Source organism: Corvus hawaiiensis, chromosome Z (genome assembly GCF_020740725.1).
Source record: "Corvus hawaiiensis isolate bCorHaw1 chromosome Z, bCorHaw1.pri.cur, whole genome shotgun sequence".
Taxonomy (NCBI): domain Eukaryota; kingdom Metazoa; phylum Chordata; class Aves; order Passeriformes; family Corvidae; genus Corvus; species Corvus hawaiiensis.
The window spans coordinates 29,928,356-29,943,583 of record NC_063255.1 but is presented as its reverse complement, the minus strand read 5'-3'; the positions used below and the strand labels follow the sequence as shown (position 1 = coordinate 29,943,583).

Here is a 15,228-nt window from a genome sequence, read left to right as displayed (position 1 = left end):
TTTCTGTATCATTGCCTTGTTATCTATGCTAGTAAAGAACTGTTATTCTTATTTCTCATATCTTTGCCTGAAAGCCCCTTAATTTCAAAATTAGAATAATTCAGAGGGAAGGGGCGGTTACATTTTCCATTCCAAAGGAGGCTCCTGCCTTCCTTAGCAGACACCTGTCTTTCAGACCAAGTGGGATTTCTTTATGATGGCATGTAGTGATGTGACCATTCTCTTCAAAGAACACAGGGCATCTGAAAGTCAAATACTAATATTTATTGATATGAGATCTTTTCTCAGACTTTTCTGATTGAAGGTGTCTGACTAATAACATCGGAAATACTATAGTGCAGGAAATGTATTATGGCTTTTACCGTTTCCTCCAGCTCTAAATAATTCATTAGCAGACAAAATGGAAAAGTGTGAAGAATCTCATACATTCTCTTTGCAGCTTTTCAGTATCCCATAAAGGCAAAATTAATATTAGTGTTTCATCTGATTTTAACAGCTGTATCCCATTTTCCAGATGTTTTTAATTCATCCATCTCTTTCCTATTTTATAATCTCATTCTTAAGGCTATCCTATTGATGCTTTTTTTTTGTCCAAACCTACTCTAACATGTAACTTGTATTTAAAACCTTCTTTTAAATATTTTCTAGTGATTTTATTGGAGAGCTGTTATAAAAAGCATTATCAGCAGATACTTTGTATTTCAACTGTGGATTGAATTTGGCTATTGTCTTTATTTTCTCCTGTAAAGCACAATATGTGACACACTGCAGGGAAGAAGGGAGTGTCTGAGAACATTTTTCCAGATGGTTTGCACCATCCAATTAGTTGGTTGGTTAGCTTGAGGCAGTGCATTTGAGGGTAAAGTGGTAGTGGGTAGCAGTTCCATGTGTTCCAAAATGGCATGCTGGATGGTAATTTCAACATGTTTGACCATTTCCATCCATTGAAAGAAAAGAGAAAAAGGATTCTTCTACTTGGAAGCTGGCAGTGCATGTGTGTGTGATCTTTCTGAGAACATGAAGACATCTTGTTCCAAGGTTTTTCTGATTGAATTCACACTTCCTTCATGCTGGAAGTTGTTCCTGCAAATTCCCATCCTTTCAATGTAGGAATGCAGTGATATCAACAAGTTCTATTTTGACTAGCCTTGTGGTATCTGAGATTTTATTCCTTCCCTTCTTAAAGCATACTTACACTTTTTTCCAGCGGTTACATGCCTGAGTATTAAATTAGTTGATTGTTTTGCAGTAGAATCACAGCACAATGTGGCTGTTTGTGTCATTTAGGAACAAATCAGTATTTCAGTGTCTTGGTTTAACAAAAGATTTTGATAATGAATTGACGATGCACTAGTGGAGTGCAGAACAGGATTACAGGTGGTCATTAATATCATACTGTTTTTTTCTTCCACTCCCAGGGATGCTGTGTTTTTTGATTTGTTTCAGTTTGTTGCTTTCTTTTTCTGTTGTTCTCTCTAAGCAAGTTTTCTGCTTTTCTAGGACAACTAAAAGACATTGTACTTTATATGATGGACAGCATTCCAATCTCTCAGGAGTATGTCATATTCCAATGGCTGAGCCATTCTGCACCAAAACCAGAGAGGTTAGTGAATTCTGTAATAGTATTAAGAAATGTTGTTTTTATGGTACTTATTTGTGATATATTAGTCTAATTGTGTATTCTTAGAATACAGAGGCAGTATGCACCTCTTTATCCTGTTTCTCATATACATCATGGTATTAAAGACAAATGTAACATCTGGAAGGCATGGGAAGTAAAAGATCTTGCATCTGTCTTCCTAAGGGAGGTATGCAGAAGAAGTCAGTTGGCAACATAGATTTTCCCAGAGTGTTAATAACAGGACAAAAGATCTTTATTTATCAAGTAACCAGCCAAGAAAGCAACAAACTGAACAAAGCAGTTAGGATTAGAAATTAGTTCCATTTTTTTCTGAATAAAGCTACACCTATGGTAGAGGCACTCTACATACTTAAATATTTAAATAAGTAGTAGTTTAACGTTCACAGAAATTGTAATATTGCATTTGTGCTTTTGTGCATTGTAGAGGAGGGAGGTGGTGGAGAGTCAAGGCTTAGGATGTTAAATATAAACAAGCCAAATTAAATTAGCTTTTTATTCTTAGTTATTGTTCTCAGTTGTGTCACTTCATGATTTTCAGGCTTCTCAGACTAGAGAGTGTGAAACACTTCTCTATTTTTCAATGCCTTTATAAGCTTCTGGGAGGAGTGTATCTGATTGAATATGTCACCTTAGTGTATTCCTAGAGTTGAGGAAAAAGGAAGGTGAAGAATGAACTGCCTGTTTTGTGATGTTGTGGAATGCTTCTGATCAGAAGCTTCAAGGAGGTACATTCTTCAGAGGAACAGGAGTACTTACAGAATCAGTCATATTCATCTAAGAGTCCTGCTCTCTGCAGTCAAGAGAAAGCTGAATTGTGAAGCAGGTGGCACAATCTATACCCTGAACATGTACAAACATTTGGACTACTGAGCTGTTCTGCTTTTGTCACCAATTTGCTTCAGTGTCATTATGGGCTATTTTTGTTAATTGGTCACACTTTGGTTTAGAGATGTCCACAGTGGGAACCAAGGTGTTTTACGGTGAACTAAAGTCTCATTAAGAAACAAACCACTGCATATTACACAAGTGCAGGCTTTTGCCCTTCTTACACTGAGCAGCAAATTATGCAAAATACTTTGCACTTTTCTTGCAAAAAGAGCCTAGCCACATGCTCTTACCAAAGATTAGTTGGCATTTAGCTGCTTTCTAACTGTGGCCATGATGTCATGTCAAAGCATGTGCAAGGAGTTTATTAAGAAATGGGTTAAGAAGTTTTATTACTTTGGTGATCGGCGGTACTTCACACTGTCATTTTTTAAAAAAAGTAACTACTCATACATTAGGCGTTTCCTGAGACTGCAGGAAACATATGCCAAGACTAGTTTTCTTTCAATAGTTAACTGAAGAGATAACATTATTTGGGTTTTACATTTTTTGAAAAACCAGCAGAGAAATGTGCCTTTTCAAACAGAGAAAAAAACATTTAGGTACTTCCCAGTCTCACATGTGATCATTATCTCATTAGCCTGGGCATTCTAATCAGTCTAACAGATGTTTTAAAGAACATGTGGGCTCTTTGTGAGGCTGAGAAGGAATGTTTTCACTTCATTTGAAAATACCAGATAAAAGTGACTTAAATTTTTTCCTAAAACTATCTCTGAAAATTGTTGGGATAATTTCAGCCCAGTTTATCCCAATTCAGAGGAATTTCATAGATAAATGCAATAATAATAAAGCCAAGATTGTGTATGTAACATGTTTAAGGAATTTCGCATCAAAACATCTGAAAACTTCATATTATATTGCATTTATGCAAATACATTAAAATACTCTGGTTTAGTTGGATTATGCACTGTAAATTAAATGAGAATCTAAATGGAGTTTATCTTTTTCTCTGTGAAGTTTCAAATAACATAGGGTATTTTGGGTATTGCTGCTTTTAGAAAGTGAGGCTCAACACTATGTCTTATAGCAGTAAAGTTGGAACTTAGTGAAGAATTTCAGAAAGGCACTGCTCACCTGTGGTTTAAGTCATGTCAATTCATCTATTGATTTATTAACAATGTAATTAACTGGCATTCAGCTAAACATATATTCAGAATTAATAGCCTCAATAAACCAAAATATTAGATCAGCTTAGAGCACAGACTATTAAGGGGTTGTAAAGGACCTTAAAGATTATCTAGTCCCAACTGCCACTGCCACATGCAGGGGTACTTTCCACTAGAACAAGTTGCTCATGGCCTTATCCAACCTGGCCTTGAACAGTCCCAGTGTTGTGGCATCCACAACCCCCCTGGGCAGCCTGTCCCAGTGTCTCACCACCTTCATGTTAAAAAATTTGTTCCGAATATCTAACCTACGTTTCCCCTCTTTCAATTTGTGCTTGTTACTCCTTGTCCTATCACTACAGTTCCTGACAGAGTCCCTCTCCACCTTCCCTGTAGAACCCTTCCCAGCCAGGTTGCTGTGAGTTTTCCACACAGCCTTCTCTTCAGGCTGAACAGCCCCAACTTTCTCAGACTGTCTTCATAGGAGAGGTGCTCCAGTCCTCTTATCAATTTCATGGTCCTCCTCTGGACTTGTTCCAGCAGTTCCATCTCTGTCTTACAGTAAGGACCCCAGATCTGGATGCAGTGTTCCAGGTGGGATCTCACCAGAATGGAGCAGAGGGGCAGAATCCCCTCCCTCACCCTGCTGCCCACGCTGCTTTGGATGCAGCCCAGGATCCCATTGCCTTTCTGGGCTGTGAGTGCATATGGCTGGGTCATATTGAGTTTTTTATCAACCATCACCCCCTGCCAAGTCCTTCTCAGCAGGGCTGCTCTCAATCACTTCTCCTTCCAACCTGTAAGTGTGTCAGGTGTTGCCACAACCTAGGTACAGGACCTTGCATTTGGCCTTGTTGAACTTCATGGGGTTTGCACAGATCCACGTCTCCAGCGTGTCCAGGTCCCTATGGATGCCCCATCCCTTCCCTGCAGCATGTTGACCGTCCTGAACAGCTTGGTGTCAGTGGCAAACTTTCTGAGGATGTCCTGTCCATGTCAAAGATGTTGAACAGTATCAGCACCAGTACTGACCCTTGAGGGACACCACTGGTCACTGGTCTCCACATAGACAAGGAGCTGTTGACCACAACTCTTTGCCTGCAGCCATCCAGCCAGTTCTTATCCACCAAGTGCTGCATCTATCAAATCCATGTCTCTCTGATTTGGAGACAAGGACAGTGTCACAAAATCAAATTAACAAAAGCTACAAATTTCTATATATCTTTCTGTGGCTAATCCCTAGAAGCTCTGCTTTACTCTTAAAAACATTCATGCAGTCTCATGCACAAAGTATCCTTCCTGAGCACATGTGAGTTATGTACACACCCACCCTCTTCTGGGAGTGGAGATTTACCTGTTCACATGCATCTGCAGTGGCAGATGTGGATACTCCAGCTTTATGTTGTGCTGCTCCACAAAATCCACTGCTCCACACAATCCACTGATCCACATGCCAGGCACCCCACAAGGTCATGTAAAGCACTTGAGCTGTTGCTGCTTGTTGCATCCATTTATGTTGAGTGTAGGTTTCTCACGGTGTTTTGCAGGGAAGCTGCTCCACATGGCATAAATCATGATGCTCAGAAGTTGCTTCTCATGGTGTCAGACTAGGTTTTTCACTGCTGCTGTGTTATGAAGACCCCTCCTGGCCTACCACAATTTTTGATGCTGCTTTCATTTTCTTTCCTAGCTTTTCTTTGTTGTTGATGGCCATTTTAAATAAATGTCATCATAGTTCCTTTCTCTTTCCTACTCAGAACAGTGATGGGTATCCGAGTCCCATTTACATAGGCCAGTACCTCTTATTCCAGCTGTATCAGCTGGCATTATCCAGGCCAATTACTAAGAGCGAAAGTCAGGATTATTCTGCCATATATGAGGTCCTAGTTGGAATTATAAAGATGAATGTGAAGTACATGCTATATGTCAATGTACATATGTACAGCTCAGCCACTGGCATGGGAAAATGTGGTAATAATTCCTACACAGATACCCAGGGTACTCTTTGAAGTATGTGCTTGTAGAGTTTAACTTCCAAATGTAAATTTCTTACTATTGTTCTCACTAGCTCAGCTCCACCATGTGATAATGTAGTGCTTAGTGGAATGCTTCTACCATTCTGCTTGCAGTCTAGGCACAGTCTAAATGTGCAAAAAAATTCTGTTTCCCAGTCTTCTTGGTCTGCATTGAAAGCAGTAATCCAACTGCTACTAACAAAACCAGATGAGTTCAAGTTCATCCCTGTTGATAAGACTATTAATTTTTCCTGTTGGGTGAAGAAAACAAAACTGATCTTTGGTGTTGGATAGCTGTAGCCATTTGAAGTATGACTACTTTGTATAAAGCTAACTTCTTCTGTATGCAGGTTTTTGATGGGATGCAAAAGCAGTGCATGAGAGGAATTATTTCCTTTCCCTGACACTGGCATGTTTTGCAGGTTCTTACTGAGACTGCCAAGAAGCTGGGGCTCCAGTGTCATTCCAAGGGGACAATGATCACAATTGAAGGCCCACGTTTCAGCTCACGAGCAGAAAGCTGTATGTTTCGCAGCTGGGGAGCTGATGTTATCAACATGACTACAGTGCCTGAAGTGATTCTTGCGAAGGAAGCTGGAATGAGTTATGCTAGTATTGCCATGGCAACAGATTATGACTGCTGGAAGGAGCATGAAGAAGCAGTGAGTGAAACTTTTTTCCTCTGGTGTGTCCTGAGGGATTTGGATGAGAACGTGTAGGTTTTAATAAGAGATGACATATTGTACTGAATCTGTTCTTACTTACGTTAGTATCCCTGAGTTATTCTTGATGAATGATTGTGAAAGTAAGAATAGAGTCAATTGTTGCTATCTCATTCATTTTCATAAACCTGCCTCACTACTAGCAAACCTTTCATTTCCTGTTGTCTGAATCTGGGGGTCTGTGAGTATGAAGCTCGTGAATTCTGTGTATGACTTGTCTTCTTGTGATTGGTCTGGTATTTTTTCTTTTGCAGCTCTGTGCAAAGCAATGTATATGCTTTAGTTCTCCTGTTTGTTTCCAATACACAAGTATAAACCATACACACACAGAGGAAAGACATGTACTATCTAAAAAGTCTGTGTTATTCGAAGACTTCACTTTTACACTTCTGAGTTAAATTTATTTGTTTGCAATGCATGCCATCAAAATTGACAGACACCACTCAGCTGTATTGTATTTCTAGGTTTCAGTGGATAAAGTTTTAAAGACGCTGAAAGGGAATGCAAATAAGGCTACAAGCATACTCCTTACTGCTATACCTCAGATAGGCTCCATGGAATGGACCAACACCCTGCACGCTCTGAAAGTAAGTATGCAAGTGAGGCTGATGAGTACCGGGGACAGTGTATGTCTATGCACACATAACACAGATATGTGTTACAGGATGCTTCTACTTAAATCAAAATATTTCAGAGTAAATGCTTCAAGAAACCAAATCCATTCAAGAAGGGCAGAGAAATTCTACACGATTCTCGCAAGTTTTATTGCCAAGATCTAGCTTCAGTTTTACAATAAGTTTTGGAAAAGGTTAAAAAAATGGATAGCTATATATGGTTGAAGAAGTGTTACCCTTCGTAAGACACAAATAAATGAGATACGAAGTAAGATACAAATATATGTGAGTATCCAAATGAAACCCTGACCTAGGATCTTAGCACAATGGAGAGTCAAGTGGAAGAGACTGAAACAAACCAAAAACGTTATGCTCACTTCAATATGTAGAAGAGGAAAAGTCTGTTAGAAGGTATGGGTATTAACCAGTTTGAAATTGTTAGATTTGTGTTCTCCCATAGGTTTGAAGTCCAAAGTGCATGAAAAAATATGGAAAAGAAAAACATTTCAAATATATTGACAAGGGAATTCTTAGGCAGAATTTTCCTTAGACAAGGTTTACTTATGTTTTTTATCACCTGTATTTCACAGGCATACTTGAGATTCATTTGTGGCTATAACAAAGAGGGGAAAAACAATGTTAAAACAGTTGGGATGTCTAACCCACTTGCCAATAAGCTTTTTTTGACTGGGTTGAGATAAGGACCAGGAAAGATCATTCATCAAATACTGTCACAAGCAAAACAGGCTCAGCTTAGAGATATTAATTGAATTTATTGCTAACAAAATCAGAGCAGGATAATGAGGAATAAAATAAACCCTAAAAACACCCTCCCCCCACACCTCCCTCTTTGCACCTCTACCTCCTACCCCAGCAGCGCAAGGAGACAGGGAATGGGGGTTACGGTCAGTTCACCCCACTCCTTAGGGAGAGGAGTCGTTCTTCTGCTGCACGCTGGAGACGCTCCTCCCACAGGAGACAGTTCTCCATGAACTTCTCCAACGTGGCTCCATCTCACGAACAACAGTTCCCTGCGACCTGCTGAAATGTGAGTCCATCCCATGGGCACCAGTCCCCCTCAAACTGCTGCAGCATGGGTCACTCTTCCAGGGGGTGCAGTCTGTCAAGGACAGGCTGCTCTAGCCTGGGAGCAGGGCCTGTCTCTCCACAGATCTCCCACGGGGTCACAGCATCCTGCAGGCATCCACCTGCTCTGGTGTGAGCACCTCCCCCACTGGCTGCAAGTGGATCTCTGCATCCCCATGGATCCCCGTGGGCTGCAGGGCCAGAGCTGCCTCAGCATGGTCTGCACCACAGCCTGCAGAAGAATCTCAGCTCCAGTGCCCAAAGCACCTCCTACATCTTCTTCTCCACTGACCTTGGTGTCTGCAGAGTTTTCTCCTCACATGTTCTCACTCCACTCTTCTCTAGTCACAATTACAACTCTACAACCCCTTTTAGTTTCGAATTCTTCTTAAATCTGTTATCACAGATAATTTCTAATTGGCCCAGCCTTGGCCAGCAGCATGTCCATCCTTGGAGCCTCCAGGGATTGTCTCTGCCAGACATGGAAGAAGCTTCCAGCAGCTTCTCATAGAAGCCACCTCTGTAGCCCCCCTACTACCAAAACCAGGCCATGCAAACCCAATACATGTTGTCAGTGATTCTCATCTCTAGTTTAGTCAATGGCCTGAAGGAAGGACGTATTTAGTTTAAAATTCACCTCAGACAGTTTTTAAGCATAAATGCCCAGGTCAGGTTTGTAGAATTCCAACCCGAATTCTTGAGATTAGTCTTTTGCCAATTATTCTTTGGAAAACTCACTTTTCATTAGGAGTGCCTGAATTATCTTTTTGAATCTTCCTGGTTATTGGAAACAGTTATTTTAATGTTCCCTCTATACATATGAGAGAGGTAACTGACTTTTTCCTTTCCCCTTTGCATTCTTTAGGAAGTTGTATCATGGGTGGATAGGGAAGGCAACACAATAGGTATTGCTTCTTCCCTCTAATCCACAGAAAACATTTTCAGAGCATGGGACTGCACTTTTTAATACAGATGCGCAGCTGTACAGCAAACTCAGAGTTTGAACAAATAATGTAAAATGTGCTAGATATTCCTCAGGCACTTTTTTTCATACTGGCATGAAAGGAAATGGTTCCCAAGTGTATTATGCTGCTTAAATACTGAGGGATCTGCCTTTGTTTCTGGCAGGCATACTTCAGTGAGTAGTGTCCTCTTGTGTTCCTTTGCGTGATTGTCTTGAATCTTCATTGGGAGTGAAAGAGAGCTGGCACTATGTTTGCAATGTTCTCCTTTAATAAACACCAGCTATTCTTTCAGTTCGTTGTCAAGTGCTTCTTCCAGCTCAGTCCCCTAAGTACTGTTTGCTGAAAGAAGAAAATACGATGTACCAGAGGAAAAGTCACCCTGTCCTAATATTGCTTCTTTTCTTAAATAAACACTTCTTAAAAAAACCACTTATTTTCTTAAATATCTACTGCCCATAATATTCATCAATGATGAATATTAAGATAGTTTCACTTGCAATTCTTAGGTGTTTATGTTCTTTGCAGATAGTGGGTTGGGTTGAGTGACAATGTACTGAGAAAGGTAGTTGATCTGAAGGCACTGGAAGAGCTGGAAACAGGAAGTGGTGATTGAAATTTTATATCAAGAAAGTAGGAGCCACAAGTGTTAATGACTTAACACAATGAGGACTCTGGAATAGTGAGAAATTCTGAAGCTCCAAAGGCTTTGGAAGTTTCCTTTAATTTTACATAGGAACATCAGGAAAGGCTAAAAATGTTCCTGTTTAGGCAATTAAATGATGATAAAGCAGATGAGGGATTGGTCATATACTTCTGTGTTAACGAATGAGAGAGGCAATTTTGCAGAGAAGCAAAGAGAAAAGTATATGTATGTGCCTCTGTACAAGTGTGTAATTGAACCATAAAGAGTTTTTAAAAACTATTCTCTTGTAGTGTACTTCAGTATATTTTATAGTGGGAGTTTTGAAGGCCAGATCATGGAGGTTTTGTACTGATCTGTTTCGGAGGCACCTTTTCCTAGGGCTTGAAGGCAGCACCTCTTGCATGCCACGTGGAAACGTGTTAAGGAACACAGACAAGGAGCAAGCTGAGTAGGACTGCAGCTGGTACACTACTATCAGTGACAGCATATATCCAAGCCGCAGCTGAACATCTCAAATGGGCATTTGCAAATGTCTGTTCTAGTGCTGGGAAAGCATGTGAAACAGTAAAGCTCTACATAGACACAGCTTTTCTTTTCCAAGATCTGTAATCTGACTGCTATGATGGGAGGAACTTCACCAGGCAGGAGAAAATGTGCTGTCAGTCTCTCTGCCCACCTGTATTTCTCTGTCTCCTTCCATGGAGGTATTCATCCCAGATCAACACACATGCCAGTGGTGTCACCTCTGAATCTCACAGTAGTCTTTAGGAAAGACTGCAGTGTTGAAACAAAATGTCCAAGGGCTGTTTTTGATAAAGGATAGGCTGCTTGCCATTCCTTCTCTTTCAGGTATCATTTAATCTGTGATATGCCAGTGAGTTTAAGTGTACTGTGGAAGTTACTGGTTTTTAACTGTGTAAGGTGTCTTTAGGCCAGTATTTTGTGGCTTTCTTGCTGTAAAGAGATCATTTTCCAGTGTCAGGTTAAAGCCCTCACTCTTACAGAACAGGGTATTTATGCCACATGTCAGGAAACACAGATCATGCTGTTGATCACTGTGATCCAAGTGATTTCTGGTTGTTGTCAAGGAAATTTCTGCATAGGCTGGGTCAGTCATGGGTGATATACAGCAGGATGTGCTGTTAACTGAGAAGAGTTGTTCAGTGAGTTGATAATTAGTGGCAGTTGTTGCTATAATCCTCATGAAGTTGTGGCATTCAACATCCTGTGAGGAGCAAGTAAGGCAATTAAGAGTATGGTTGCTGGAGTTCAGGTGAGCATACTTAGTTTTAATTAATGAACTAGTAGGTATCATCTCAAAGGAGACAGCTCTGGAGAGTCAAGAAGCTCCTGCAAGTTGGCAGGTCTTTAAGGGCAGCATTCTCCAAGCAAAGTACTGATCCACAGAAAGACTTTGACTGATCAGGAAACAGAGCTCTAGTACAAAAATGCAGCATTCAAGGGTTGGAAGCAGGAACAAGCTACAAAGAGAGAACCCAGAAGGAAATGCAGGTATGTTAGGGATGCTTTCAGGACTATGGGAGCTTGTCTGTAGCTGACAATTGGTAGAGATGTCAAAGGCAACAAGAACTGCAGCCAATGCATTTATAACAAAAACTTACCATGTAAAACATGGGCTCATTGCCTATTAAGTGAATGAATTGGTGAGAGCAGACAATTTCATATGGAAACTGATAAAGCAGACATTTTTTATCCTTGTTAGGAAAAGTATTAGTTAGGAAAAAACTATCCTGTTGAGAAGAATTTTAGCTCATCAGAACTGGAAATCGAGCTCTATACCTTTATTACAATAAGATGCAACCCCATGACTATCATGTATCTCATCCCATGAGAGAATCTGTACTATAATGGTAAAAGGAATGTCCTGTTAGAACTGATTTTTTTTTACAGTGTGGCTGTAAGAAGATCAGCTTGTGGTAAGGTGTCAGAGCTTTTGTGAGTGCTCCTCAGGTAAATTTTTTGGCTCTGTGAGGAAATGTGCTGGTGCTACCTGCCTTTTTATTGAACGTCTGTATTAGCCTGTGAGAAATGGTATTTGTCAGATCTCTGATACAAGGAATAATGCTGTATTTTGAGAGTTGTGGTAAGTGAATACTGTAGGATAGTTTAGATTGGGTAAGGTATCTGTAGATGTGTTTCAATACACTTCATCAGTGAGTCACTTGGGCATTTATGTGTTTGATAGGTAACAAGTTGAAGGGCATAAAGTTCAGTCACTTTTTCTAGTCTGTTTATCACAAACTGAAACTGACATTCCTAAGTTCTGTATGTAGAACTCTAACTTTGTAAATATTTTTGAGTAATTTCCTTCCTCAAAAAATATGTCAGTGAAATCAGTGAACATACATATGTGACCAGAGTATATTGGCTCAGGTGAATAAGGTGGAGGAGGAAAATTCATCAAGGCTTCACTTCAGCTGTAGTTGCACTGGTGCAACTACATGCAGGGGTACTTGCAGGCCAAGGACTTCTCACAAAAGCTGAGATTGAAATGTTTCTCAGACCCTGCCCTTTAATGTGGCTAGCATCAAAGTTGCCTGTCCGTACATAATTTGAGTATTTGGTTCGCTCCTAGTCAGTGCCATCTGACTGGTTTCTGTTCCTGATAGCTGTATTTCAGAACTGAGAGAAAGTCATGTAGAAGTCATAAAAAGCAAGCTGCACAATTTTTCGTTTGTAGCCTGTGAGCCCAAAGTCCATAATTTACTGTTTCTGCAATATGGTTATTTTTCTCGATGCCAGTAAGCCTATCACCTAACTTTTCAAAAGCTGTAATGAAAACTCCCTGTGTGTATATGCCCTCCTTGTAATGATACTGACTTTTGTGGTGTTAGAAGAAGTTGGAGTTACTATGCATGTGAAAGGAGTTACATCTGTTTATAACCCAAATGGAAGCTACATAGTCTACTTTTACAATGAAAAGTAGTTCTCTCTGCATTGGCAGAAGAAGCATTTACCTACTGTGACTTTGTATTTCAGACAACAGTGCAGTGTTCGGTCATCCTGCCAAAGCAGTAACAACCTGGTTGGACCTTGAAGTTCGAGTGCTTACAAGGAAGAGTGGATCACTTTCGAACTTTCAGAGGTTATAATATCTTCAAAAATTGTTACAAGCTTAAAAGAATGGACTAAACATTGACCAGTGATCATGTGTAAGGCTGCTGTTATAATTTTTGTCGGTTTGATCATATATAAGATGGTTAAAATTAGATTTTGAGTATGTTTTCAACTATGAGTAGCTCTACTGACAAACTGTATCTGACAGTGGTCAGAGAAAAAATGTCAGTACTCTATTCAGTGGTACCTTTTAACTGATGGTAGAAAGGAAAGTCTTAAGTAATATTGTTGTTGGAGTTATATAAAATAAGATCTAAGAAAGCAGATTCACAGGCTATTTGTGTTGCTGTTTCTACCTCCCATCTTTTCCTTCAACAGGACACATGGTTACAATTCACTTCAGAAACATAACAGAAAAACTGAACAAACAATTTGAAATTAAAATTATACTATTTTTATACATTATCCATATTTTTTATTCCAGTGACTTTTTTTAAAGCAGTGTATTTGTTTGTGTGCTAGAAGACATGGTTTAATAATTGTAGTGGTTCTGTCACAGCAGCAGTTGTGTAATGAGTTAGTGTTAGACTGAGGTAATGCCTAAACCAAATTTGTGCCTGAAGATGTACTTACGTGACTTACAGAACTGTCAAGAAAAGGTGCTTTCCTGCCAGTGTCCCAAACACTCTGCTGGCCTTTCTCTGCTTCATTGAACAGCTCCAATTTTAGTTCCTGTATTAAGTGATGAATGTGCTTGAGTGGTTTGAATGTATGCATTTCAATTTTTTTAATACAGTTTTATTTTAATAAAATAACCTGCTGCTTCTTGTCTAGTAAATAAAACAAATGAAACATATGCTTCTCCAAGATGTGTGGAAATCAGGGGGGATTTTATTTACTTCTAGCCATTATGTCTCACAATTGCTTTTGCCATTCATGGAACAGGTTGGTGATGATACCTTGTAAACAACACTTTTAGAAGTACACTTTTTAGAAAATACTGTGCTACTCAGAACTTCAGGTTCTAAGTCCCTGAACAGCAGGGATTGCTGAGGCAGAAGTGGATCAGAATGCAAGGAAAAGATCAGAAACATGAACGGTAAGGATTCTCATAGTAATGTGTAAAAAAAAAAAAAAAAAAAAAATCCAAAGGAAAATAGAAGAAAGCAGGTACATAAGCATTTTAGCTTCCTAGGCTTTTTCCATTAGACACCCAGTCTCCTCCTGTGAAGGCCTTTAGATTTGAATGTATTCTTCCTAGCAAAACCAGTAGAAGTGATTTTCAGATACTGGGGAAAATAGTTTAACCAATTTTCTGTATTTCCTGGTGGTTTTTTAAGGACTTGGATTGCAGGAGCCAGAGCTTGAACATACCTTTCATTACCTTCCACTAAGCCAAATCATATATCTGGCCTTCTTAAGAATGGTTTCCATTTTTATCTTTCTTAGCTAGGCACTTTTGGTGAAATGGATCAGAGCCAGGAAATTCATATCTGGGTGGTCTAAGAGAAAGTTTTTTCTGGGTGTCTGTTTTCAATCCTTTGCATTTGGTAGTGAAATATAATGGTCATTGTTAGGTTAATTTCTTTTGGTGTATATACTGGGTACTTAGTGTCACAGGAGAGTGTGACAGAGCAGAGAGCAGGCCCACAGGTACTGGTTCCTGTCATACATTTCTGTTACAAATTCTTTGTGTGCAAGACTAGATGAGAACACTAGGTAAGGATAGCTGCATCCAAAGAGTTGCAGTCAACAACTCAGTGTCCAAGTGGAAACCAGGAACAGGTGGTGTCCCTCAGAGGTCTGGGACCAGTACTGTGTAGTATTTTCATCAATTAAATAGTGGGATTGAGCGTGTGGAAAGCAAAAACATCAAGCTGAGCGGTGCAATTGGTTACCAGAGGGAAGGAATGCCATCCAGAGGGACCCTGACAGGCTCAAAAAGTGAGGCCCAAGTTCAACAAGGCCAAGTGGAAGGTGCTGCATTTGAGTTGAGGCAAAGGTGATTGAGGTCAGCCTTGTGGAGATGGAGGTGGGAGTGCTAGTGGATGAAAAATTGAATGTGGGTCGGCAATGTGCACTCACAGCTCAGAAGTCTAACTGCACCCTGGGCTGCATCAAAAGCATATTGAGGGAGGTTATTTTCCTTGCTTCTCTCATGAGACCCTGTGTCTATGGCTACTGCATCTAGCTCTGGAGTCCTCTGTAAGAAAGATGGGGACCTGTTGGAGCAAGGGATGAAGCACCTCTCCTAAGAGGACAAGCTGAGGGAGTTGGGGTTGTTCAGACTGGAGAGGAAAAGGCTCTAGGGAGACCGTAGGTGAAAGGTGGCCTTTCAGAACCTAAAGGGTGCTTATGAGAAAGATGGAGAGAGACATTTCACCACAGCCTGTAGTAACAGGATAAAGGGCAACAGTTTTTAACTCAAAGGGGGTATATTTAGATTGGATGTAAAAACTGTTTTTATGATGG

At 40.1% G+C, this 15,228-nt stretch overlaps 1 protein-coding gene across 3 annotated transcripts in view; it reads left to right on the top strand.

The window, feature by feature from the left end:
- Positions 1 to 13,913, top strand: part of LOC125319947 (methylthioadenosine phosphorylase) — a 32,708-nt gene extending 18,795 nt beyond the window's left edge. For all 3 annotated transcript variants that reach the window (XM_048291753.1, XM_048291752.1, XM_048291751.1), the window contains exons 5-8: positions 1,501 to 1,603; positions 6,071 to 6,310; positions 6,835 to 6,957; positions 12,679 to 13,913. In XM_048291753.1, the coding sequence (XP_048147710.1) occupies positions 1,501 to 1,603; positions 6,071 to 6,310; positions 6,835 to 6,957; positions 12,679 to 12,717 (505 nt within the window). In that variant the 3' untranslated portion in view covers positions 12,718 to 13,913. The remainder of the gene's footprint in view (positions 1 to 1,500; positions 1,604 to 6,070; positions 6,311 to 6,834; positions 6,958 to 12,678) is intronic.
- The last annotated feature ends 1,315 nt before the right edge of the window (positions 13,914 to 15,228 follow it).